General features: G+C 51.1%; 1 protein-coding gene across 2 annotated transcripts; it reads right to left on the minus strand.

Annotated features, from left to right (window-relative positions):
- On the minus strand, positions 1–25,204 carry Rab4a (RAB4A, member RAS oncogene family). Of its 2 annotated transcripts, none has more exons than XM_055617592.1 (8): positions 25,031–25,204; positions 8,607–8,687; positions 6,533–6,647; positions 4,865–4,927; positions 3,373–3,527; positions 2,107–2,202; positions 1,005–1,136; positions 1–443 (listed from the first exon to the last, which is right to left on the minus strand). In XM_055617592.1, exons 1-7 carry the CDS (start codon positions 25,059–25,061, stop codon positions 1,021–1,023), a joined length of 657 nt encoding a protein of 218 aa, XP_055473567.1. In that variant the 5' UTR covers positions 25,062–25,204; the 3' UTR covers positions 1–443; positions 1,005–1,020. The 2 variants fall into 2 exon arrangements, with proteins under 2 accessions (XP_055473567.1, XP_055473568.1); XM_055617593.1 differs by having other exon boundaries at positions 1–512.

Here is a 25,204-nt window from a genome sequence, read left to right on the forward strand (position 1 = left end):
TGCGCCAGACACTCGGTTCCACTTTATTTCCAGACGTTAGTGAGTCCCGGAGGTTTAGCATTTCAGGTGTGGATCACAGAAACAGTGTAAAAAGGGTAGGAGGGGTCAACTCAGAAACGCCACTGGCCGGAAGCCAGTCCTTTCGTACCGAGTCGTTCGTGAAACCAAGCCAACGAGAAACCATGCTCATAGTCACAAGCTGCAGTTCTAGGAGTTAAAAAAAAAAAGCGTCTTGGGTGCGGGGTTCTGTCGCGTGACGCTGGCTGTGGGAACGTGCCGGGTTGTGTGTGGCACAAGCTTGATCTGGCGGAACAGGAAGGAGTAGATGTGGGCAGGGGATCTTCGCATACGTGTGGCGTCTAAAGGTGTTTTCCGCTGAGTGGGTTTGCAGCACGGCCGCCGCGCCCCCTGTGCCAGTGTGCGCTGCCGTTTCCCGTGGAGGTCTGTGCATGGTAGAAAAGATGGTGAAACCTCAGGCTCGGGCAGCTGTGCTCTAGTGACCACCGCCGAACCTGAGAAGTGCAATTACATTCCTGTGTAAGTGCGAAATGGCTTAGAGCCCGACACACTGCTGGGTAGGGCCACGGTGAGCTGAGCACGATGGCACACGCTTGTCATCCCAGTACTTGGGAGGCTGAGGCAGGAGGATTGCCATGAGGTGGACACCTGAGCTACGGAGAAGGCTCCTACCTCAGCTTCTCCGACAGGAGTCCACCGTGGTAAATGGAAGTGATCAGAGGTTAGTGGAGAGTGGGCTGGTTTCAGGGGTGCTCCTGTGGCGGCCCCGGTGGTTGAGGGAAAGGGACCGGGCACAGCAGGACCTCTGGGCTCTGTCTGTCTGTGTGTCTGTCTGCCTGCCCTTGCTTCTGAGCAGTGGGCGGGAGTCCCTGTCAGTCCGGTGGGCACACCTCTGAGCGTCCTCATGGGTCTCCCTCCTCCCGGCCTCCCCCTGCAATTTTACACGCTCCCTTTTCTGTGCAGTGTGCAGGGCCTCCGGCACCCACCTTGTCGCCGGGGTGCTCAGCAGCCACACTCCTGTGCACTCGGGGCCTGTGTACGCCGTGGTGAGCGAAGCTGCCTCAGGGCGGCGTCTCCATACTGGATGCCAGAGCCCATTCTCTCTGGGTCCAGTTCACCTGAGAACCAGGAAAATGGTAAGTGGAAAGGGCAACGTGAGACGTCCCATTATGCATACATTCACCAAATTCACCAAAAAAATATACTTTAGGTTTTTGTTTCTTGAAACAGGGTCTTGCTATGTAGCTGTGGCCGGCCTTTTACTTCCTAGGTAGACGAGGCTGGCCTTGAACTCAGAGAGTTGCCTGCCTCCGTGATGTGCCACCACACCCGGCTGGGAAGGAAATTTTAAACTTTGTGTGTGACATCTGTGTGCAGATGTGTATGCGCATGGAGGCCAGAGGTGAGTTGGTTTCTCCTGGTCACTGAGGCATGGGCTCTCACTGAGACCTGGGGCTGTTAGTAAACATCCTCCTGACTCCGCCTTAACCGTGCTGGGGTACCAGCACCTGCCCACACACCCAGATTATCACACGGCTGTCAGGGAGGAGACTCAGGCCCGTCTGGAAAAAGTCTGTTCATTCGAGTACATGGCATTAAATGTTCCCGGGAGGACCAAGAGCTCATAACAATGGCTGACTTCAAGGACTTTTGGATTTTTCAAAAAAGGTTTATTTAAAGTGTGTGTGCAGGTGCCCCAAGGAGGCCACGAGAGGGCCTCAGATCCCTTGGAATTAGAGACAGTAATGAAGTGCCCAGTGTTGGTGTTAGAAACCAGACGTGGCTCCTCTGCAAGAGCAGCGTGAGCGCTTCTCCTCGGAGCCCCCTGAACCTGACTCCGGATGTTTGAGTGGAGCTATATGACAGCATCAGGAATAAAAGAGTAAATTAATTGAAAATTAAGCAATAGCAATTTCACTTATTAGTATGTAATAACCCAATTCTGATTGTACCCTGCGCACAGCTGCCCCTGACCCCCTGAAGCGTGACCTGTGTACTATAAAGCAGAGCTTCACCCGTAACAGCCAGCAGCGGGCATGTTGAGCTTCAGCGCAAAACGCACAGCCGAGGCTGGGGAAAGGCTGATACCTGATTCAATTTTGTTAAGTATTTTCCTCGCACACTGCATGAAAGCCTCTTCAACATTCTCACCAGTCAGCGCGCTTGTTTCCAGGAACATGAGCTCTGAAAAACAGTGTCAAGAAGACAGGGAACCGCATTTATGAGATAGTGACCTTTCCTTTTTTTTTTTTTTTTTTAATTACAGTTTCATTTTGGACAGAGTGCATTCTATAGTGTGTGTTTGGTGGTAAGAGGACAGTCTGTAGGTCAAACTTAATTCTCCTTCCACTATGTGGGCCATGGGGATGGGGCTCAGGTCCGCCGGCGTGGAGGCAAGTGCCTTTGTCCACTGTGACATCTTGCTGGCCCAATGACAGTGGCTTCCGACTGCCTGTTCAGGATTCTCATACTGCAACACACAGAACTTGGGCCAGTACCTAAATCTTCCTTTATATAAAATTAATAATGTTATGATTAGGAGTCAGCAGAGGAGCTGTATGTGGTAAGGGCCAGCTTTACATGGTAGAGAGCATGTCACCCCATGTGTGTAGAATTCACTGCGTTTGCTCTCCTTTTCCTTTCTACCTCCTGCTTTTTCCCACCCTTCATTTTGGAACATATGGTCCTGGCTAGCTTCAAGCTTTCAGTCATCCTCCTGCCCTGCCTCCTAACTACAAGAACTGTGGACCTTCAGTGCTATGCTGGTTCGTGTTCGGTTCAATACATCTAGCTGGGAAAACAATTTTCTGTTCTTGAGTTCAACCAGGTGTGGACATGAGGATAGCCTGAGCTGGCTCTCAGAACTACGGCTCTTCCTGCGTGTTCATAATGTTGTTATTGCTATTAACAATTGCTATCTTGTAATGCAGTTTTGTTGCCTAGCCTGGTCTATATAGTGGGCTCCGAGACAGCCGGGATGACTTACAAAGACTGTCTTAAAAAAAAAAAAATTAAACAAACAAGAAATCTGTTACCCTTAAACAGATGACTCAGTGAAAGAAGAATGAAGCCTAGCTGATCTGCTTCCTTCCTGCGTAGGATGACTATTTCACCAACTGTGTTTCAAGTCACATAGGAAGCCTGCCACCCTGAGGGGGCTGACACGCAGGGACCTGGAGGTGCACTGGCCTTTGTCGGCAGAACCGCACATACGAAGCTGTGTTGAACTAGCAGATTGCACACTTTCACAAGACAGTTTAACCTCACAACTCCACCAGAGACGTTAAACCCAGAGACGTGTCCGTGTGCCCAGACCCACCCTGGGAGCCGCTGTAAGAGAAAAGAGTCACTTGCCATTCTCCTGTGCGAACCTGGAGGCTTCGAGGAAGGTGACTTCGCGGTCGGCGTCCAGGTCCTTCTTGTTCCCGCAGAGGATGATGACAATGCTCTGACTCGCCAGCAGCCTGGCATCTGTCAACCAATTAGTAAGCGCATTGTAGGTTTCTCGGCTGTGTGACACAAGATTGTGGAAATGATACATGTATTTTATAAAACAGCGACTCTCTTCAGTCATCCTCACCATGCACACTGCTTGCCAGCATCTCAGCGAGGGCAATGGCACCTCAGGGTGACTGGGAAACCCAAATGCCTGGTGACACATCATTCCCACGGAATCCGTGAGTCACACACTCTGGGGTGAGAAGTGAGAAGGGGGCTTTTCACTCACTTCACAAATGCAGCTGAGCACGGGCAAGGCCTGGCTGGCAACACTAATCGCTGTGGATCTGTAGACACCTTGATCCACAGCTTCGCAAGGAACCCCTGCCACCAGGAGCTGGGGCTCAGGGACGTTCTGTAGGACTTCCTGGCTTTGTCTATCCAGGACAAACTCAGATCTACATGTTAGCTCTCACACTGAAGGAGTGGTACAGGCGCTGTCGCACCCTGGCAGGGTGAGGAGGGCAGAGTCCTGAGAAGAGGAAGGCAGTTCTGTTCTGTTCTCTTCTGGGTTAGGCTCCTCCCAGGAAGGGCCCCTTTGGATAATGTATTTCCAGGGCAATGCTGCTGGCTCTTATAATGCTGAGTGCATTATAAGACCTTGATTATCCTCAAGAACAAGAAAATGCTACAACTGGCCACACGTGGCATGGAACATTTGAAATGTGGCCAGAGAAACCCAGGAATGAAGCCAAGTTGTTACATGTAGCCAGTAATTAGAACAGTGTTTTATTAGTTGACTTAACCTGCCCACCTCCATAGCTGTTTGAGGATTCAAGAATGTCACCCTTGGGCTGGAGAGATGGCTCAGAGGCTAAGAGCACTGGCTGCTCTTCCAGAGGTCTTGAGTTCAATTCCCAGCAACCACACGGTGGCTCACAACCATCTATAGTGAGATCTGGCGCCCTCTTCTGAAGCGTAGTCAAACATGCAAGCAGAATACTGTATATAAAAAAAAAATCTTAAAAACAAAAAAAGAATGTCACCCTCGTTTTATGGAAGAGGAAACCAAGACCAGAACAGGGAGGCCCAAGGCTGCAGCGATCTCAAGGCCGCTGGCTAGAGCTGGGCCCTGAACCCAGGTGATCTGAGCCTGAATCTGTATCTTTAGCCTCATAATTCACTCCTGAGAGTGCACAGAGCCCTGCAGCCTTCGAGGAGCGCATCCCACGTGGTATGGGGAAGAAGCACGAGGCAGAACAGACACCGAAGGCCTTTGTGATACCCCAGGAAAGGGCCTAGAGGCCCTCTGGGTACACACTGTCTCTAGACCGAAGTAAATCCTCCCTCTCACCAACACGGAGACGCAAAGCACTGGACAGCCCATGTGGTGGGGAGCTGACCTTACCTGGTGATGTCGTAGACGAGGAGGGCCCCAGCAGCTCCTCTGTAGTAGCTCCTGGTCACAGACCTGAGGGATGACAGGGGCTTCTGACTGACGATCAAGGCCCTTTGCTTCTCCCCATAGAAACAGTGCTTCCAGGACCAACAGCGTGCTTTCTGCTGGAAGGCCCAGGAGGGTCGGGGTCTGCAGGTGGCCTGGGTGTCCTTAGCTCTGTGTGGGCAGCAAGCACCCGGAGACACTCACAGCTCTGGGTGCCCTGCGCTAGTCCTCCCTTATTCCCGGGAAAAGCCCAAGACTGAGCAGCCTGGATTCCTGCCAGGGGCCCCATGCAATGTCCTTTACCTCCTGTTCTACTGAGGACTGGCTCTTTGTCCACATCTCTCTCTCTCTGGTTTGTTTTTTTTGAGAGACAGGGTTTCTCTGTGTACCCTTGGCTGTCCCAGACTTGCTCTGTAGACCAAGCTGGCCTCGAACTCACAGAGATCTGCCTGCCTCTGCCTCCCGAGTGCAGGGATTAAAGGCGTGCACCACCAGGCTCGGCTCCACCTCAAATTCTCAATGATTTCTTTTTCAGTAATACATTTTCTCCTTTGTAATACCAACTTCTCCCTGCTAGTTTTTATTTTTTTTCTTCAACTTTATTGCTGTGGATATGATGTTGGGTGCCATGTATGTACAATCGTTTCTTCACTACTACCTTTGCATGGGTTCCCAGGGATGGAATTCAGACTGTCAGGCTTGCCCAGCAAAGAACCTTTACCTGCTGTGCCAAACCGTCATTTTGTTTTTCATACTAGCAAAATAACATTTTCTCTGGCATCTCCTATGGCCTCATGCTGTATTGTCCAGGCTGGCCTTGATCCCCGGTGACCTCCTAAACCTGCCTAAACCTCCAAAGTAGCTAGGACTATGGGCATGGCCACCCTGTAGTCCCAGTTTTAATTAAAGAGTGAAAAGCCTGCGGTGGGGGCGCACTATTCCACACTGAGCCTTGACTCTGTGCTCTGCAGAAAGCGTGACTAAAATGTCCGCACACTGTTGGCTGCGTGCACCGTCACAGGATGCTAAACCACACAACCTGAGTAGCAGGGACCTGCAGTCAGTCATTCTGGGTACCAGTTGTGCAGGGGTGCCCTGCGGCTCACAGCAGTTGTCACAGCATGTTCCGTTAGTGTAAAGGAATGAAAACCCACCATGGGTGTTTAAGACTTCCTCACAGAAGTGTAACGTGGGAAAAGCCATTTGTCCTGTGCTTTGCCTGTTGCTTTCGTCCTGTTGATTTGAATCGAAAAGCATGCTCTGGCTGGCTGGTCCTGGCACTCAGGAGCCTGATACAAGGTCTTGGGCTTGACGTTTACCCAGACTGCACAGCCTGGGTAATGTCCTTTACTGCACAGCCAGACCCTGTCTCAAAACACGAAAGACAGGCAGAACCCCAAAACCAGCTGCACGGTGCGTCACTTCCCCCTGACAGGGTTGCCGCCTCTGGGACGCCATTTGCCTAGTGCTCTTCGGTTGGCTTGTTTTGGTGTCTGGGGTCCAACCTGTGCTCTCTCAGTCCTGAGAGCTTCCAGACAGAGCTAGAGCTTTTGAAATCAGTGTGCCAGACACAGTGAGGGAATCTAGTTAAAAAGCCCAAGTTCCGGTACGCTTAGGAAATTAGAAGGCTACCTGAATCGCTCCTGTCCAGCCGTGTCCCATATCTGTAACTTTACATATTTACCACCGACGTTTATTATCTTTGAGCCGAATTCCACTCCTATGGTGTGATTTGAGTCATCTTTGACTAAAAAGAAAACAAGGAACAAATAATTACATCTTAGAACACGAAGGCAACAGTTCACAGACTTAAACAGTAACGTTAAGATCAAGGGCTAGAGAAGGAAAACAAAAAATAGTAAAAAAAGAGACATGGGCGGGGAAGGGGGGGACGACCAGGGGCTCTGCAGGTGGAAAGGCAGCTTGCTTCAGTCATCCATTCTCTCACAGTCAGACTTGAAATAAATCAAGTGATTCCTGTTATCTCAGAGACAAGAAAGTGCCCATCCGTTCTGCCCCCTCCCCCCCTGGTAGAGTTACTGGAAGAGACTGCCTGCCCAGAGGACTCACACCACAGCCTTCTGACGGTAACCAGCCTGCCCTGTGGTCGGGGGTGTGCTGCTGGGCAGCAGCAACCGTGATTCCAGAGCACAAGGGAGCCCCAAGATCACCTGACCGTGGAACTCTGCCTCGAAGTCTGTCTGGAGAAACCTTTTTTTTCTTTTCTTTTGGTTCTTATGTGTTTTTAATGGTACCAAGTGTTCCTTTGTTCTGGCAACGCACAGCAAAAGTGTGAATGAGTATTGGAGAAACTAGTGCCTTCTCTTCTGAGCCCAGTGGGGACACGCCATCAGTATAAGACAGCTGTGGCAACAAGATGAGCGAGAACAGATGCTGCCCTGTCACCTGCTGGCTCTCGTCTCCTGGCCTGGACACAGCCTCAGAAGCAGGGATCCCACTTGGTAATACGTTCCTTTCCCCTCCCTGCCCTAGGGACGAGAGGTTGAAAGATAATCCAGCCTGTGCCAGAGGCAGATTCAAGTGTGTGATCAGGTATGACACCCCCACCCCCAGGCAAATTGCAGGTGACCCTGGCAGTACCCCGGGTTGGGGCATGTGGTTGTGACCTGTGAAGGGGAGAACACACTCCCTCCGAGGCTCTGGGAACAGGCAGGAATGATACACAACCTGCCTGGCTGCCGTACTGTTTACAGACCTCTAGGAAGAAGTGCTCAGTGGTACAGCAGTAGCATGAACCTTACAGGAGGAACCAGCCACTCCCACACTGGGTTTGGAGAGGTCACAGGCCTCAGTGGAGGACCTACCACAGTTTGCCAAGTGGGCATGTTGTCAGAAGACCTGCTAACCGTGTGTATTTATGCCCTTAGGTCAGCGCTGCCGCCAGCCTTGGTCAGAGAAGCTCCCTTCCAGAGCGGGCAGAAGTTAATGCAGAGAATAAGTGCTGACTGCTGCTCACAGGAAGCGGGGGGGGGGGGGGGCACAGATGAAAACTGTCAGAGCCAGGGGGTGGGGAGGAGCGCTGTGAAATGTCTTCTGGCCAAGACCTGGCCACTGCAGTCATGAACTCCCTGGAGGTACGTCACCTGTGCAAGCCCTGCGTCCAGCACGGAAGGGCGGGGGCCCACAGGCCCCATCCCAGCCCAGGGTATGTGAGCATTTAATGGCTGCTAGGGAAGGGAGAGCCATTTATTTGTTTGTTTGTTTGTGTTTTTGAGACAGGGTTTCTCTGTGTAGCCTTCACTGTCCTGGATTAGGCCGGCCTCTAACTCACAGAGATCCGCTTGCCTCAAGGGCTGGGGTTGAATGTGTGCACCACCACTGCCCAGCTGGTAGGGGGTCATCTTAATTCAGGGGTGTAGCCACTGGCAAGCTGCCTGTTGTCTGGGATCCAATAAACAACTCCACACATATATGCTCGCCAGCAACCTTAAACAAACTCAGTGATGCGACATGAAAGCAAGGAGAGGGCGGGGCATGTTAGGGAGAAGGGTTCCAGAGGGGAGAGGAGGGGATAAAGGAATGGGGATAGAGATGATCAAAATATATGCGCGAATGACATTTTTAAATAATTTTTGAAAGCCCTTTGAAGCTACGGTTTCCCCCCTGGGAAAGCTCAGCCCTCCCACAGGCATTCGCATGCCCGGGGGCGCTGGCAGGGTTACACAGATGCCCCAGTGTCACTCACATTTTTTTTCAATGAACTGATGAAGCAAACAAGATTTGCCAGTTCCCGCATTTCCGATGACCAAGAATTTAAACAAGAAATCTGAAAGGCAAAGAAAGAATAAGAAATGACTTTAAAGGGAGCTGTGAACGCATCCTCAGACTGCAGTCATAAACCCAGTGCCATGTTCGCTGCTGATGGAAGAGGTAGCTGGGTCTGAAGACACGGCTGCCTTGCCTCTCCATAGCTACACAGTTCATGTTTTCGTGTTTCCGATATGCTCAGGGCTTTCCCAAACTGCTCCTTCTTCAGGCATTTGAACATCGAAAATGAACTGCTACAATTAATAAAACTGGTCACTGCTTGTCACTTCAAACACACATACTTGGTTGCAAACAAAATTGAAAGGGAAGCTTTCAAAAATTTCTTCTGCACCAACACAGGTGAGGTCCCAGGCATGTAGCTCTGTGCGTCACTTCTTAGCTGCTGGATGTAGTTCCTAGAAGGCAGCTGAGGCAAAGTTCAGGCTGTATGGCCTGACTCAGTGCAGAGAGGGTTGTTTAATTGAATATTCCTTTTTATATGTATTGGTGTTTTGCCTGAATGTCTGTCTGTGCACTTGGTGTGCAGTGCCTGCAGAGGCCAGAAGAGGGCATCAGATCCCTCCAAAGCTGGAGTTACAGGTGGTCGTGAGCAGCTACGTGGAAGCTGGGAATCAGACCCGAGTCCTCTGGAAGAGCAGCCAGCGCTTAAACCTTGGAGACATGGTTCTCAGCAACCCAGCAATACAGTTCCTCCTGTTGTGCTGATCCCCCAACCATAAAATTATTTTTGTTGCTATTTCCTAACTCTATTTACTACTGTTGCAACTCATAATGTAAACATCAGGTGCGAGACCCCTGTGAAAGGGTGAAAGGGTCATTGACCCCAAATGGGCATCTCTGGCTCTGGGGGTATTTTTTTTTATAGTATCAGAGTAAGAGATTGCCAAGAGATGTGACATAGCCTCAGAAAGTCAGGGTTGAACTTTCAATGTAGCAGAGGCTGGCCTTGAACTCCTGATCCTCCGGTGTCTGCCTCCTAAGTGTACCATCATAGCCAGGACTTCAGGTGCTCCCTCCCTCTCTGAGACAGAACTTTACCATTAGATCAGGCTGGCCTCAAAGTCCTAGAGAACTACCTGCCTCCGCCTCCCAAGTGCCAACTTTAAAGGCGTACTACCTAGCTTGCCTTCTGGTTTTGGTACAGAATCTTACCGTGTAGTTCTAGCTGGCCTGGACTAGGTTGGCTTCAACTCAGAGGTCTGCCCGCCCGGAAGACAGCTGGGGTTAAGGGCGTGTAACCAACCAAGTGCTTTCTCTTTAGTAACAACTCGAGTCCTGCAAGGCTGCGAGGCCTACACCATTGGTGTCCGGATGGACCTGCCTAGCCTGGCCTTGTCTAAACCTTGACTGGCTGTAAGCCCCGCCCTGCCCAGCACCGTGCTCTGGGCTCCTCTCTCCAGACCACACCCTCTTCCAGATGAGACAGAGTGCTGGTGACCCTAGCCACGCCCTGCTCTTCCCCATTCAACCGAGACAGCTGCTGGTTTTTGACAGGGCCCGGTCCCCGGCTCCACTCTCTTTTGAGGTGCCATGTTATTGCAATTGTCCGGCTTTCTTCCTGAGTCCTCCTCCTCCTCTTAATCGTATTAAAGAATCTATATTAAATAAACTTCAATAAAATATATTTCTGGCTCAAAACCAAGTTATAGGAGGGACTGGGAAAATGACTTAACAGTTAAGAGCACTGGCTGCTTTCGCTGAGGACCTGGGTTTGTTTCCCAGCATGCACATGGCGGCTCACAACCATCCTTAACTCCAGCTCCAGGAGATCCAGAACCCTCTCCTGGCCTCTGAGACATCAGGTGCACACAGCGCACTTACACACACACAGACAAAACACATAAAAACAGTGAAAGCTTTAAATATTCATGTTTGTACAACCGCTATTCACCGTAGTAAAACAGGGAAGCAACTAAGTGTGCATCCTCGGAGAAACAGATAAACAAAATGTGGTATGTCCCTGCAATGAAACAGGACCTAGCCTTAAAGAGGAAAGAGTTCCTGGCCAGGCGCGGTGGTGCACGCCTGTGTTAATCCTGGCGTTCTGCATTCTGTGAGTTCAAGGCCAGCCTGGTCTACAAAGTGAGACCAGGACAGCCAAGGCTACATGGAGAAACCCTGTCTTGAAAAACTAACAAAAGTTTCTAATACTTGCTATAACTGATGACCTTTAAGAACATTAGTGACACAAACCAGACATAAAATAACAAATACTGATGATTCCACTGATATGAGGTCCTTCAAGTAGACTGAAAGTAGAGTGACGGTTGCCAGGGCCTGGGGCCGAAATGGAGAATTGTTGTTCCGTACATGGCATCGGTTTGGCAATATGAGAATTGTGGAGATGTGTGGTGGTGAGCACTGTGTTAAGAAACGTGACTGTTTACTTTAATGCCGCTGGAATGTACGCTCAGACTTTCCGTTGTCACAGTACTCACATGAAGTATGTGGCGTGTGCGAGCATAGATGTGCCTGTGCCCTGTGGTGGAGGCCACAGGACCATCCCAGCTGTTGCCTTTTGCCTTTTGTTTTGTTTGACAGGGGCTGCTACCTGTGTGTGCCAGGCTAAGCCAGCCTGAGGGCTGCTGAATCTCTCCACCTCCTCAGCAGGATTGCAATCGCGAGCTACTACACTGAGCTTTTACATCCACTCAGAGGAATCAGTCAGGTTCTCCTGGAGAGAGAGAGAGGCAGAGGGACAGGGAGGAAGAGAGAGTGCGTGCACGTGTATATCTCCATCCACGGGAAAACCAAGGAAAGCCAAGCCTAATCATTCTTACCAAACAGCTTTTTCAACCCAAGAAACGGAAGGTGAGATGGTTAAGAGTGCCAAGCTAAAGGGATATGGATTTCTCAGCCTTGTTCAATATTCTCTTCTGTTAGGAAATAAAGTTTATAAATTGTAAAGAGAAGATTAAAAAAAAAAAAAAGGAATCAAATGTGCCTCTTGTTGCCTTGGTGGGAGAGGGAGAAGGTGCAGAGGTTGGCAGTATGCAGGCAAAGGGGGACAGACTCACAGAACACACATCCCCGATTCTGAACCTTGGACCTTGGCTCAGATTTGCTGACCGGTTGTCCATACTAACTGCTGCCTGCACCTTTGCCACGCCTGGCCAAAGGGTGGCATGTTAGCATGCTGTGATGGAGAAATGAAAGCGCCACAGTCTCTGCACAGAAACGCTGAAGCCGAGAAAGGTAGAGATTATAAACGGAAAACATTTTGTTGAAATCTCTTTGGCCATGTGAGACCCTGTTTCAAAACCAGGGCTGGTGAGGAGGCTCCAGCAGGGAAAGGTGCTACCAGGGCAAGCCCGAGGACCTGAGTCCAATCCCCGGAGCCAGGTAGAGGTGCAATCATGGTATGTGCCCTCCCATGTGCGCGCGCACACACACATACACACACACACACACACACTGATAACATCAGCAGCAACAAAGGAAATGTCACAATAAAAACAACTTTGAACCATAGCGAGCATGTGCACACACAGCTAAACATGAAGTGGGCAGATGTGGCGCGCCGAGCAGGAAGGAAGGCCCCTCCAGGAGAAGGGCTATCCCAACTACAAAGTCAGAGTGGTGGGCGTAGCAGCTGCTTGCCTCAGCGTTTCTCTCCCGTCAAAAGTCAGGAAGTTGTAAGGCTCTGAGACCACAGCTACCAGCCAGTGCGAGAGGCCTTCCTTCTCCTGGTTCTAAAGCATGTATGGCTGCTGTAGAAACATTGGCGACCCTGTCCGTGACTGTAGAAGTCTGTACTAGAATTACTTTTGTAATTCGCTGGGGAATGGGGATGGTAAGGACATAGAAAGTGGAGCCTGCAGGGGTGGCTCGGAGGTTAAGAGCACTTGCTCCTCTGCAGAGGACCAGTGTTCAGTTCTGGAACTCTAGGCAGGTAGCGATTCATAACACCAGTTCCGGGGCGCCTGATGCTCTCTTCTGGCCTCCAGGGGCACTGCCCGTATGTGCCGCACAGATGTATGTGCCGGCAAGATGCTTGTATACATAAGAATTTTAAAGCAGGGGAAGGTAGGTACAAAGGAAGGCAAGGGCTCAACCCATTACTTCATCTGGTAAGATGGCGACAGCCAACAGGGATCTGTGAGACCCTATCTCAACAACAATAATAAATAACCACCCTACCCATCCACCAACCAATGGAAAGGAGGGAGAGAGCAGTTAGCTATCATGACCTGACCTGGAAGGGGAGGGGAGGGAAGGAACAGCACAGTGTGTGTCCGTGTGTCCTCTGTTCCAACCAAATCATGGTGGAATGAATTTCCCTTCCCAGCATCCTCCTGAAAACTCCATGGTCATCACATTCACAAGGTAATAGTCTCTTCAGGGACAGATCAGCTTGAAGGCAGGGAAAAGTCTGCATCCCGAAATAGGAACACTAAAATGGGATATTATACCAGCGCGCTTTTAACTTTCCCTATGATAAATGTCAGATGGGGTGATGGGAACGCCATCAGGCAATCAGCAGTCAGTGGGTAGATGTCAGCCGCCCTTCCACAGAGCAGTTATAGAACAGAACAGTCTCGGCAGCCGGAGGACCAGAGGACGTGCCCCCACTAAGTGCCCTTCCTCCTCCCCAGACCCCAGTGGAGCCACAGGACTGTGAGAAGGCGCAGAAGCAGGTTACAGGCAGACAGCACTGCACACTCCGCTCACCAGCCCGTGGCTTGGCCAGCCAACAGTGCCCTGCTTTCGCAGCTCTGCCGCGACCCCACTTTGCTCCAACTCAGACCACGGCCCCTACTCTGTGTCATGGAACCCTATTTCCCTGAGCTCATTAGGGAATTGACTGTTAAGATAAAACTGATCTAAAAACTGGGTATCCAGCCCTCAAGATGACAGGATGCCGGAGGGAGGTTGGGGGGGTTGCCTCCCGCAGTCTGCCAGCACCAGATTTCAGGGGACACCAGCCTGGTCCTCCCAGGCATGCTGCTCACTTCTCCATGGAAGGAGAAAGCAGTATGTGAGACACAAACGTGGCGGCCTCCCTCTGGGACACTCACCCCCACTCACACCACCGCCCTCACAGCGGAGAGCTTTTGAAGACAAGTTCTGTACTGCCTTCTTAGTTTTCCCTTCATGCAGCCACTTGGATGTTGAAATTTCCACGGGCCATAGGGGAAGGGAGGCCCCTGAACTACAGGGCCTCCTGCAGGGGTCCCTCTTCCTGGCAGAAAGGGTTCAGGATGGCATTCGGATCTGGAAAGGTAGAATGGACACATTTGGGGGTTCCTTGCTTTTCAGCTTAGAGTTTGGGATGTGGGGCTGGAGAGCTGGCTCAGCCGTTAAAGGCTGGGCTCCCAACCATAAATATAAGGGTCTGTGACGTGAAGACCAGCATAAGGGTGCAAGGAGTGATACTGAGTGGCAGATTCAGCTGCAAAAACCTGCAAGTCAACAGGATGAGCCCACAGGAAGCATTCTTCAGGGGAAAGAAACCAAGATAAAGGCCCCTGGTAAAGTCTGTGCTCTTGAGGCGGGCAGAATCCGGACCACGGCAGAAGAATGGGGTGGGACTGTGGGTGGAAATGCTGGCAGCTCTCCTGAGAAGCTGGGAGGGAAGAGGTAGGGAGTTAGAAGGGGTGCAGAGTGGTGGGTCCAAGCCAGACGAGGAAGGGGAGGGGAGGAGATGCAAACAGCCGAGAGCTGGAGACAGCCTGAGTAGACACCATCATCTCGGATGGTGGGACTTCCTTCTGTGACAACAGAGAAGGCCCCGGTAAGCATGCTGACTGAACAGGTGGGCACATCCTTTGCTGGTATCTTCATCTGCTGGTGAGCTCCACTGAGGCAAATAATGGGTTGAGGTGTGCAAGACAGCCGACATACAGAAAAGGGAAGAGGAGTGATGGGTGGGAGAGCTGCATGCCTGCCCTCGTCTCCCCTACAAAGCCCTCCATCCTGTAGCAGCAGATCTGGTGGTAGAGGGCTGGACCGGGACGTCGCAAAGCACAGTCCCCAGCAACACAGAGAAGCAGCGGAGTAAACCAAGACGCAGGAGCTGGGGGTGGAGGGCAGGCCCTCTGGAAAGGAGGCAGGCCATGACCCATCAAAGAGCTGGGACCTTCTGCATCAGGATGGAAATGGTTGCTCACGGGAACTGGGCAGATGTGCCCAGGATGAAGCAAGGAACTGAATAGCAGGGACAGAAGAAAAGGTGACCAGAAGTGGACCTGCGGAGCGGAGAGTCTTTGTACAGATAGATGCATCAGGCACCAGGTCAGTCAGGAGCTGGGGGCAAAGCAGGCTGGTTGGCAGATGACCCTGATGATGGCCAGCCCGAGTGACCATGGTGACAGCAAACTCAAGAGCTGCCAGGGCTCAGCGTGAAGGGGGTGGGGTGTTGTATCAGAAAATGCAGCCTGGTGCCCTCCTGAGGGAACAGCAGCCCTAAATGGGAAGTCAGAAGAGAGCTGATTAGGACAGCTGCCCTGAGTCAGGACAAACTTTGGGTGTTTTAAAGAACAGACTGTTGAATCTGATTAGGTTAACAGAAGGATGGAGCCTGCCTCAGTCTACAAAGAAACAAGGGAAAATAATCTGTCAAGATGATGTGCAGAATACTTCAATTGGCAGAGAGACAGAGAGGAGCGAAAGAGGGGATGGGCTGACTAGCTTTTCTTTTTCAGACAGGGTCCTACTGTGCAGTCCGGGCTTTTGCTCTGCCTCCCAAGTACAGGGATCACAGGTGTGTGTGACCCCACCCAATATGAACAACTAATTTGGTCCCTGGCTAATCCAAAGGGCCTTCCTGATGTGCCGTGACACACTGGACAGGCAGGTAAGCATGCTAGGCAGAGGGCAGCCAGCCGCCGGCTCCCAGCGCTTGCTTAATGTACATCAGCTTTGACCCACTGAGGGTGGGGACTCTTGGTCCCATCATCTCCTACTGCTGTCATGACTGTGTGATCTGGCCACCAAAGGCACACAGAAAACACTGTCCTCCAAACAGTACACCATTCAGATGGACGAGATCTGTGCTCTCAAGGCCTCTAGGTCTGAGGTACCATTGTGCACCCCACCTTTCAGCCCTAGTTAGCCCCAGATCCACAGAGATTTAGCTGCATATGGAACACGGCGAGTCCACAGGATCTGGTCACATCGCAGGGATGAGGAAGGCTAGGCTTTTGGCCATCTCCACCTGCCCAGGGAACCTACACCCACCTCATAGTGGATCTGAGTTCTGGGAACCAGTATGCTAGGCCTGAACTGTCTCTCACTCCACTCCCGTTTGCAGGCAACACTAACCACTGACCAGGCCCAGACCTGCTCCTCGGGTCCGGCCGGTCCCCACTGGAGCAGCGGATACGGGCGCTGATGTCAGAAGAGCCTCAACCAGACAGTGTTCAGCCGAGACCTGGCAACAGCTAGAGAGTCTGTCCCCGGGCACATGTAACTACGGAGCATGGACTGTATTCCCAAGAAATGACCACAACATCTGTACTGTTTTCATGACTGTAGAGAGCCTGCCTGACATTCACAAGGCACTGGGTTCCATACACCCAGTCTCAGAGGGTGGAGGCAGGAGCATCAGGAGTTGAAGGTCATCCTTGTCTCCATAGGGAGTTGGAGACCAAAGTGAATGAGAAGGGCTTCCAAGTGGTCACGAGATGGGACAAAGCAGAGTCAGCCGGTAACAAGGAAGCCAGGTATCTGAATGCAGGGGGTGGGGGGGACTCTCCAGGGAGGGCACCCTGCTGGGGCTCCAAGCTGAGTTCTGGCTACAGAGTGCCTGGCATGCCGGCACCGGTTCCTCCAGGCCCTACCGGCCAGCCCGTCCCTTCTTTGGCTGCAGTTTCCATCTGGCCGCCACCTTCTCTTCGGGGGCTCACTTGAAGCTGCAGCTGTGGAACCAGGTCCTCCCACGCTTCGCTCTGAGGCCTGGCAGGTTTCTGGCTTCAGATCTGGGTCCTCAGCAGGGATGCTTGTTTTCCCTGCTTTCAGGCTATGTGAGGTGCCCACGTGATCTTGTTAGTCCAGGAAACTCGATCTACAGAACAGGTTTTATTAGAATTCCGTTTCCACTACCACAAAGGAACTGTGTGACTTGTCACACACACAAACCAGGACTCCAGTTTCTATTTATTTTGGCTTTTTGTTTCATCTTCTCTGAGAACAAAATCGTTTCTCAAATGGACTCACATCAAAGCCTGCTTAGGCTGTGCCCTGGGTTGCACAGAGGACCAAGACAGAAGGTCACCTGGACCCTCAGTTCCTGAAGAGTTTACTTTCTAGTACTGAAAGCGGGTTCTGCTTTGATCACAAGGAGAGCAGAAGGATCGGTCCATGGGCCGTGCTCAGACCCGTGTTCCCTTTGTGAGCATTTCCCTAACTGCTATGGCAGGTGCACCAGAAGACGCGGCACGGCTAGACACACACCGAAGAAGCGCTGTGTTCTGAAGCCCCCGCTTGCCTTTCTGTGCGATTAAAAATTCATGTCTGAAAAGAAAATGATAAACATCTCTCTAAAATAGACCTCACATTCATAATTTATTAGCACTTTATGAACAGTGTTTCCCCTCCCCCACCTCCTGAACATGGCTGACTCCTCGAGGCCTGAATGCCAAAGCTCACAGCACCTGTGAGGAGACGGCTCCAGGCATTAGTGGCTCAATCTTGTCATCTGTTTCAGGAGGTGGAGGCAAAACCATCAGAATAAAGTCTAGCCTGGGCTACAAAGAAAGTGTGAGGCCCTGCCTGGGCTACATGAAACCCTGTCTTTTCTATTTTTAATAATTGTGTGTGTTGGGGGGGGGGTTGTGGGGGGGGGGGGTGCACAGGAATGCAGGTGCCTGCAGAAGCCAGCTGTGCGGGTCCCAGGAGCTGGAGCTACAGGAGACTGTGAGCTACCTGATACGGCTGCTGGGAATTGAACTGGGTCATCTGGAAGAGAGCAAATATTCTTAACCGTAGGCCATTTTTCTCTCCTGAAACCCTGTCTCATATTTTGGTTGTGAGCCTAGCCTTTAACAGCTGAGCCATTCCTCCAGCCCCTGAAACCCTTCTTAAAGCAACAAAACAACAAAACCAGACCACAGGAGTAGAAACGGCCACAAGACTCTGCCACTGAGCTCTGCCAGCATAGGACGGAGGCGGGACTTGTTTTTGTGTTTTAGAGACAGGGTTTCTCTGTGTAGCCCTGGCTGTCTTGGACTCACTTTATACACCAGGCTAGCCTTGAACTTAGAGAGATGCACCACCACGCCCGGCTAGGACTTGTTTTGATGTAGATGTCAGAGCTGCTGTCCTCGAACACTAATTTGTATTGACCAAGTCTGTCACAACACAAACTACCTTTGGAACTCTTGGTTTTGAAACAAGGTCTCACTCTGTAGCCCTGGCTGGCCTGGAGCTCTCTGTGTAGACCAGGATGGATTTGCTCGCTTCTGCCTCTGAGAGCTCTAGAACTAAAGGCTGTGCCATGCCCAGCTCCTTAGCACTCTTAGACAAGCCCCAACAAATAAATAGATAGATAGATAGATAGATGGATGTTATAAGGGAAGCATGTTCTGTGCTACAATCCTTTTTTTTTTTTAAGACAGGATTTCATGTAGCCCAGGTTACCCTCTTACCTCAACATCACAAGTGGTGGGATTATTGCCAAGGGCCATGACACCCAGTGCTACCCTGTAGTATGTGCCCTGTGTCGTTTTATGTTTTATTCCCCAGCTGCAGTCACTGAGTAGCAATGTCACCTGTCCTTCAAAGGAGAAGACAGTCCATCAGGGAACAGGAAGAACAACACACTGGGGTGAGTGCTGTGGCCAGATCCTCTCACAAGCACCTGTAACTCCAGGTCCAGAGGCCAGTGCCATCTTCTGACCTCTGTGCGTACTGGGCACACACAGGTGTGTCTACCTAACTCAGGCAAACAGTTTTAGAAACAAACAAACACAATTGTCTCATCTCAGAAATTCATCACAGCAGCAGGGGTTGAACGGAGGCTAGTGGAGGCCAGCAGAGGCCAGCGGAGGCCGGCAGAGGCCAGCAGAGGCGTGCAATAAATCACTTTAGCTGGGCAGCATGCTGCCAGGATTACTTAGAATGGTAAAAACACACCAGCTCAGGTTGGCCACACCCCCCAGCAGAGTTTGAAGGAAGAAAATCCAGAAACAAAACCAACCTTTTTTCTCATTTCGGAGAAATGTTCAGGGTAGTGGAGAAGGCTCAATAGAGGAGAACGCTTCCTTCCAGGGAATGGAGTTATACCCCAACACCCAGCTCACAACTGCCTGTAACTCCAGATCCAGGGGTTCAGATACCCTCTTTTGGCCTTGTGGGCACCTGTTTATACATGTGGCATATTCACTCACACACACACACACACACACACACACACACACTTGGGTGACTCCAGCATTCAGGAGGCAGAGGAAAGTGGGTCTCTGTAAGTTTGAGGCCAGCCTGATGTACATAGTGAGTCAATGTTGAATTTTTTTTTTAAAGTCTGTTATGAATAATTTATACAAAGTGGGCGAATTCTTCAAAGAAACCAACACGGTCTTGAAGAGAAGCGATCACTATTATAGCCAGAAGAAGATTTCAAACCTGTTTGCATGAAATCGCTTTTTGGAGAGTTTGGGGAATCTCATTTACTCAGTCATCATGGTTTTCCCGTGATGCCGCTTTCCAACATAACTTTCTCAAGGCCCCTTTTCTCACCCAATCCAGGGAGCTCAGGTCCTATGAAAAGTCTGCAGAAGCTACCTGAGGTTGAGGTGGATGTACAGAAGCAAGCAAAGACATGCCTCCCAAGTCACTGAGATGGGGACTGAGTCACCTCCATTTCTTTAGGATTAGGCCAACCAGCCCCTGCTCAACTTCCTTTTGCCTCTTTCAGGGAAAAAAGTAACATGGACGCCGTGGAAAGGGAATGTTGGAGAGTTAGCAGACAGCTGGACCTAGGAGCTGAGGCTGAGGAACAATTTAAACGGTGCTAACTTTCTCTTAGGCAGATGGGAAGCAGCAGTCTGGGGGGAAGGAGGGTCATGCGAACGAACTTAGGACGTGAACTGATTCCCTGGGGTACCTGGTAGAATACTTAGGGAAGGTGTTGAGAAACAAGTTCCTCAGGAATTAATGGTGGAAGTGGTACTACTGTAGATACCAAAGAAACGTCACAGGCTTTGGGCACCTGTGAGAGTGGAAGAGGGATAGTGAGCTTGTTCTGTCAAAGAATCAAGTTTCCAAGGTTCTTGGATGAGCTATGATACAACAAAGTATATCAACTACATTAACATGTGTCTGACCCATAGCCATGGTCACATGTATCCCAGGAAAGCTATGAATTCATAGACTATAAGGTCATGTAATGTTCAAGGGCTGGACACCCCGATACAGCATTCAAACACACCTCCACATCTGGAGCTTCAGGCGAGGCTCTAGACGCTGGCACTACCCTTTTGTAGGGTAAACAAACAATGGGTGCTCAGGACACCTGGGCGTGTGAAACTTTGGTGCGTGCCTCTAGGCTCTGGGCCTTTCCTTCTTTCTCTTTATTTCCTTCTTCTGTAACTGTTATTATTACCGTGTATGTGTGTATAATTTGTGTGAGGCCACAAGTGTGCAGGGTGGTGTGTGTGTGTGTGTGTGTGTGTGTGTGTGTGTGGAGGTCAGAGGACAACTTTGCAGAATCGGTTCTCCGAGTTCCCTTCCCTGTGGATTCTGGGGACTGAGCTCAGGCAGACTGTCAGCAGTGAGTGCTGAAGGCTTTGCCCTCTGAGGCATCTTTAGCCTGTCTTTTCCTCCTCCCCCTCCTCCTCCATATCCCTCTTTCCCTTTTCTGATACAGGATCCCATGTGGCACAGGCTGGCCTCTAACTCCCTATATAGTATAGCAAAGGATGACCTTTTCTGATCCTCCTGCCTCCACTTCCTAAATGCTGGGATTAAGGACATTCTCCCCACCCCAGCCTCAGCCCCAGCTTCCTGAAATGCTCACCAGTTTTCAGTAGATGTGGTAAACAAAACTACAGGGCACACCTTTAATCCCAGGACTTGAGAGGCAGAGGCAGGGGGATCTATATGAGTTTGAGGCCACCCTGGTCTACAAAGCAAATTCCAGGACAAACAGGGCTGGAGACTTAGCTCAGTGCTTAAAAACACTGTCTGCAATTCTAGAGGTTCTGAGTTCAATTCCCAGCAACCACATGGTGGCTCACAGCCATCTATGGTGGGATCTGCTGCCCCCTTCTGGCACACAGTGTACATGCAGTTAGAGCACTCATCTACATAAAATAAACAAGCAAATAAATTTTTTTTAAAGTACCAAACAAATGTTTTTTGTTTTGTTTTGTTTTGTTTTGATGTCTGCTTGAACTATTTAAATGTTTTGTCAATTGTGAGTCAAGGCAATTGTAATTCAGGTGATTCTTCTAACAGCAAATTAATTTTACTTTTTGAATGAGGTGGTTTTGAAAATGTTGCTTTTTCTTATTTGGGATATTCCTGTCAACCTAAATTGCCTTATCAAGCCTACATTTCTTCAAGAATCATCTTTTGATCAGTAAGCCCTTAGATTTAGCGTCCAGAGGTTTGCACCTCAACGTCCCCCAAGTCGGCTGGCTTAGCAAGACAGACGTTGGCTGTGTGACAGTGCCAGGGGCTGCAGAGAGGTAAGGCAGGGCTGAGAAGCTCCAGGGTCAGGGATGGGAGCCTCCTGCCCCTTTCTGTTTCGGGTGGTTGCCAGCTGGGCTGGGCACCTTGGCTGGGCACTGGGTCCTGCCACCCTGAAGCTCACTGCTACAGCCTGCTCTCCTGGCACGTGCTTGTATCTATGTTTTCCTGTCTCGTTAGGACACAGTTGCTGACTTCAGGACATACCAGTCCAGCACGACTCCACCTTTAATAATCACCGGCAAAGACCCTCTTCCAAGTAAGGTCACACCCTCAGGTCGAGAGTGGGGATTCAATTGTGTCTTTGGGGACACAATTCAAAGCTCGAATACACAAATAAGTAGGTAACAGAAAACACTCTGATTATCTCAGCCTTATATGGTAGGTACCAGAAGGATGTGTGTTATTTTCTAGCTGAATCTTCTGCCATAGAAGCAACCCAGAGGCCAGCGGGCAGAACAGACTTTGTCTTAAGAGTCGCTAGCACAGTACAAGGCACAAATTATGCTGTGTAGACACCGGTCTCAGACCCTGCTTCAATGCTGGTCTTCTCTTGCACTTGAAGCTTTAAAAAGCTCTCTGGTGTTTTCCCACCACACACACTGCTTAGCGGTTTCTGCAACTTGCTGTCTGGGGTCGGGAATTGCTTAGGGATAGTTTTCAAGCGCTCGGATCTCAGGCTGCTGTCATGGGTCCTAGGGGTGGCCCAGCTAGCGCTCCCTGAACATAGACAGTATGGGATGTGGGGGGGGGGGTGTCCAACAGCTACAGGAGAACCTCCCCCCTCCCTTCAGGGTTTCTCAGGTTAGAGCTTAGTGTTACTGGGCCCAAACGCCCGGGAGAACTGAGGGGAGGAAGGATTTAAGTCACTTAGTTTCACGGGGCTGGGAATATGTGACAGAGACGTGTCTCAGCAACAGAGGCCAGGGAGTGGAGACAAGGGACTGCAAGAAGAGAGAGGGGCTGGAAAGAGCTCCAGGGACACGCCCTCAGTGTCCTCCAACCTGTTAGAGCTCCGACCTCTGGTCACCTGTCAACTGATAACGTCAACTGATAATAATGTCAACTGATAACCTCAACCCCGAATCTCCCTCCCATCACCAGGAGGTGGTGTGCTAAATCCTCCACGTCTCCGTCTAATCAAGTAGGCGAGTCTGACGGCTGCACCCGTCAGCCAGAGGCCTACCATCGCAGTTTGCATTATGATGCTATGTGAGCTAAAGCAATGTTCACAGAGCTGGGCGCCTCAGATCAAGAAAGTGCTGGCCACCCCTCAGCCTGTGCTAGGTGAAGAGCAGCGGAGGGCTCTTCTAGCTTCCGTTTTCCACCGATTCTCCACCAAGCCGCACAGAACCTCCTTTCACAGAAGAAAGAAAACCAGCCGGAACACGAGGAACTTAAAGGTTAGGCAAACATTCCTATGCCAGCTAACAAGCGTCGGGATGGAGAGGGCCTGTTTTAATCTGGGGAACAATACTGTGTAAACACAGCCAATGATGAGAGAAGGTGACAGCTGTTGCCTTAATTTTGGATGATTTTTCTTTTATGCTGGTGGCTTCAGGAATCACTCTCGCCAGCTTATAAAGCTAAACTTCTACTTATTAGTTTCTATTCATTTACACATATGCACACAGACTTTGGCTTTCTCCACTGAAAGCAAAGATTAAATTTAGACTGAACCTGGACATGGGGTTACATGGTAGGATAAAATCTACCACCCGGACGCAGAGGCAGGGATCTTGCCACAAGGTTTAGGCCAGCCTGAGCTACTTGATGAATTCTCAGCCCGAGCTACAGGGAGAGAGACTCTCCAAACAAATAAGGGCGTACTTGGAAAATTCCTTGAAATGAAGAAAAAGATACACACACAAACACAACAAGCACACACATTTTGTGTGTGGTTCCTAGTGTCTTGCACACGCCTATCTCCAGCCCCTGAAATAATGCCAACAGCCACAGCTTCACGATGGGAGTTCAATCAGTGGGCTGTGATGAACAAAACCCCAGTTTTAATACAGATAATTAACTGCATCTGAGGTGAAGCAGGGGCCCGCAGTGTGTCTGCCTTACTCAAATCATTTCCTGAAAGAGTTGAGGTGCAAAGCCGCCTCAGTGCTGTCCTTCCTGCCTCACGTGGCCACGACCCCATGAGGCTTTCTTTGTGGACTCTGCTCCTCCCCTGACTCCCAGGAAAGAAGTGTGGACTCAGATGATTTAAAAAGAAAGGAGCACGGAAGCCACAAGAAAATCAGCTAGCGAGCGGACTTGGCTGGAACCGTTTTTACTGTGATTCTCGGCAGAAGAACCAGACCACACAGAGGCCACCTGTGGCCCTGACAAGGCCGCCCATTCCCTGGTTGGTGCCCTAAGCTTATGGGGACAGGAATTGTGGCTCAGCGACACAAGAGAGGCGGTGCTGGCGCTGGGGAGACAGTAGGCCAGGCTGCTGTGTGCCTCATAACACCCTTCCCAGGGTCCCACCCTCTCAAAGTCCAAACCTCCTCAAGTTAGGCTTCCCAGCCCTGAACCCCAGATCTGCCTGTCCACCGTCCGGGTCAGCTCTTTCTCACACAGTTGACCAGACCATGCTCCTTCAGAACTGTTGCCTGGCTTTTGTTCATCCATTAGGGCCACAACGGAACTAACAATCTACTCGCTGGACCGCAAACTCCTGGGGAAGTTTCCCCCGACACTTTTACAATGAGTGTGGCCTTCCTGGCAGGACCCTGGGCCCCGCCTGTGGCAAGAAGGAGGCAGGGGCCACATACTGGGATAACCTAACAGATCACCGCGCTTTTTCACCGGAAGTCCATCCCTGCGACCTGCACATACCAAGTCAAGATCTTGAGTCTCAGTTAGGGACTGGCGGGCATAGTACCAACTGTTTATTCTTACCACGATTTGGGGGTGGGGGTGACACCCAGCACATGCACTGGGAATGGCTAGACGCTGCAGGAGAAACGGGATGGAAAAGACACAGCTCCATACCCAAGGCTTACGGTCAGGACGAGGAAATGAATTTATAAATGGCTCTAAGGCAACACAACAGGCTGGTGGAAGGGATGAAAAGATACTGAGGCCAGGAGTCTCGAGGAAAGAGATGCATTCATCCATTTAAAACTCATTATAATCTCAATGCAAAGAAAGGAATTCCAACCCCTGAGAGGCCCCCAGCCATGCCCCCACAGACACTGAGTGCAGGCGTGGCCCTGAGCCCTCACCCCTGCGGCGGGAGCAGTGGGGAGAGCCAATGACAAACTGGCTCCCCCAGCCTTGAGCTATTTAAATAATCCGAGGAGGAAGGCGTAGGGTGAAAGCAGGGCCAGCGCAGGAGGGAACTTGATGGAGAGGATCACAGCCGCTCTGCACAGCTGAGGGCGCCTGTTGGCCAGAGTCCTGCCCAGCGCCCGACACCCCTAGATCCTCAAGATTCCAACCCCGGCTCAAACACCCAGACGTTCTCACGGTCTAGCCCGACCTTGCCACCGCAGGAGTCTTAGGGTCCCGGCAGCTAGGATCACAGCCCAGCCTTAAACACCCCAAGACCCTCCGTATCTCCACCTGCCCCTGACACGGCGAGGTGTGCAGCCGAGGCTCCTCGATATTCTGGACACCCGCCCTGGAGACACTGACCCCAGCCCCCCCACACTCCAGGACCCCAAGGCCTTGCCCCTCTGTACGCGCAAACCCGCAAAAACCCGGGCGTCTCACCGTAAGTCTCGGACATGGCGGTCTGCGCCATCCTGCCACCACGGCTTGGTGGGGTCCGTCCTCCAGTCTCCGCAGAGAGAGAGGGTGGGGGGAACCGGGCGTGAGGGCCGCGTACGGGCCCACGGCGAGCCGGCCACCGGCTGTGGCCCAGAGGGACTGGACTCCGCGCCTGCG

Source organism: Psammomys obesus, unplaced genomic scaffold, assembly GCF_907164565.1.
Source record: "Psammomys obesus unplaced genomic scaffold, mPsaObe1.curated_primary_1811, whole genome shotgun sequence".
NCBI lineage: Eukaryota > Metazoa > Chordata > Mammalia > Rodentia > Muridae > Psammomys > Psammomys obesus.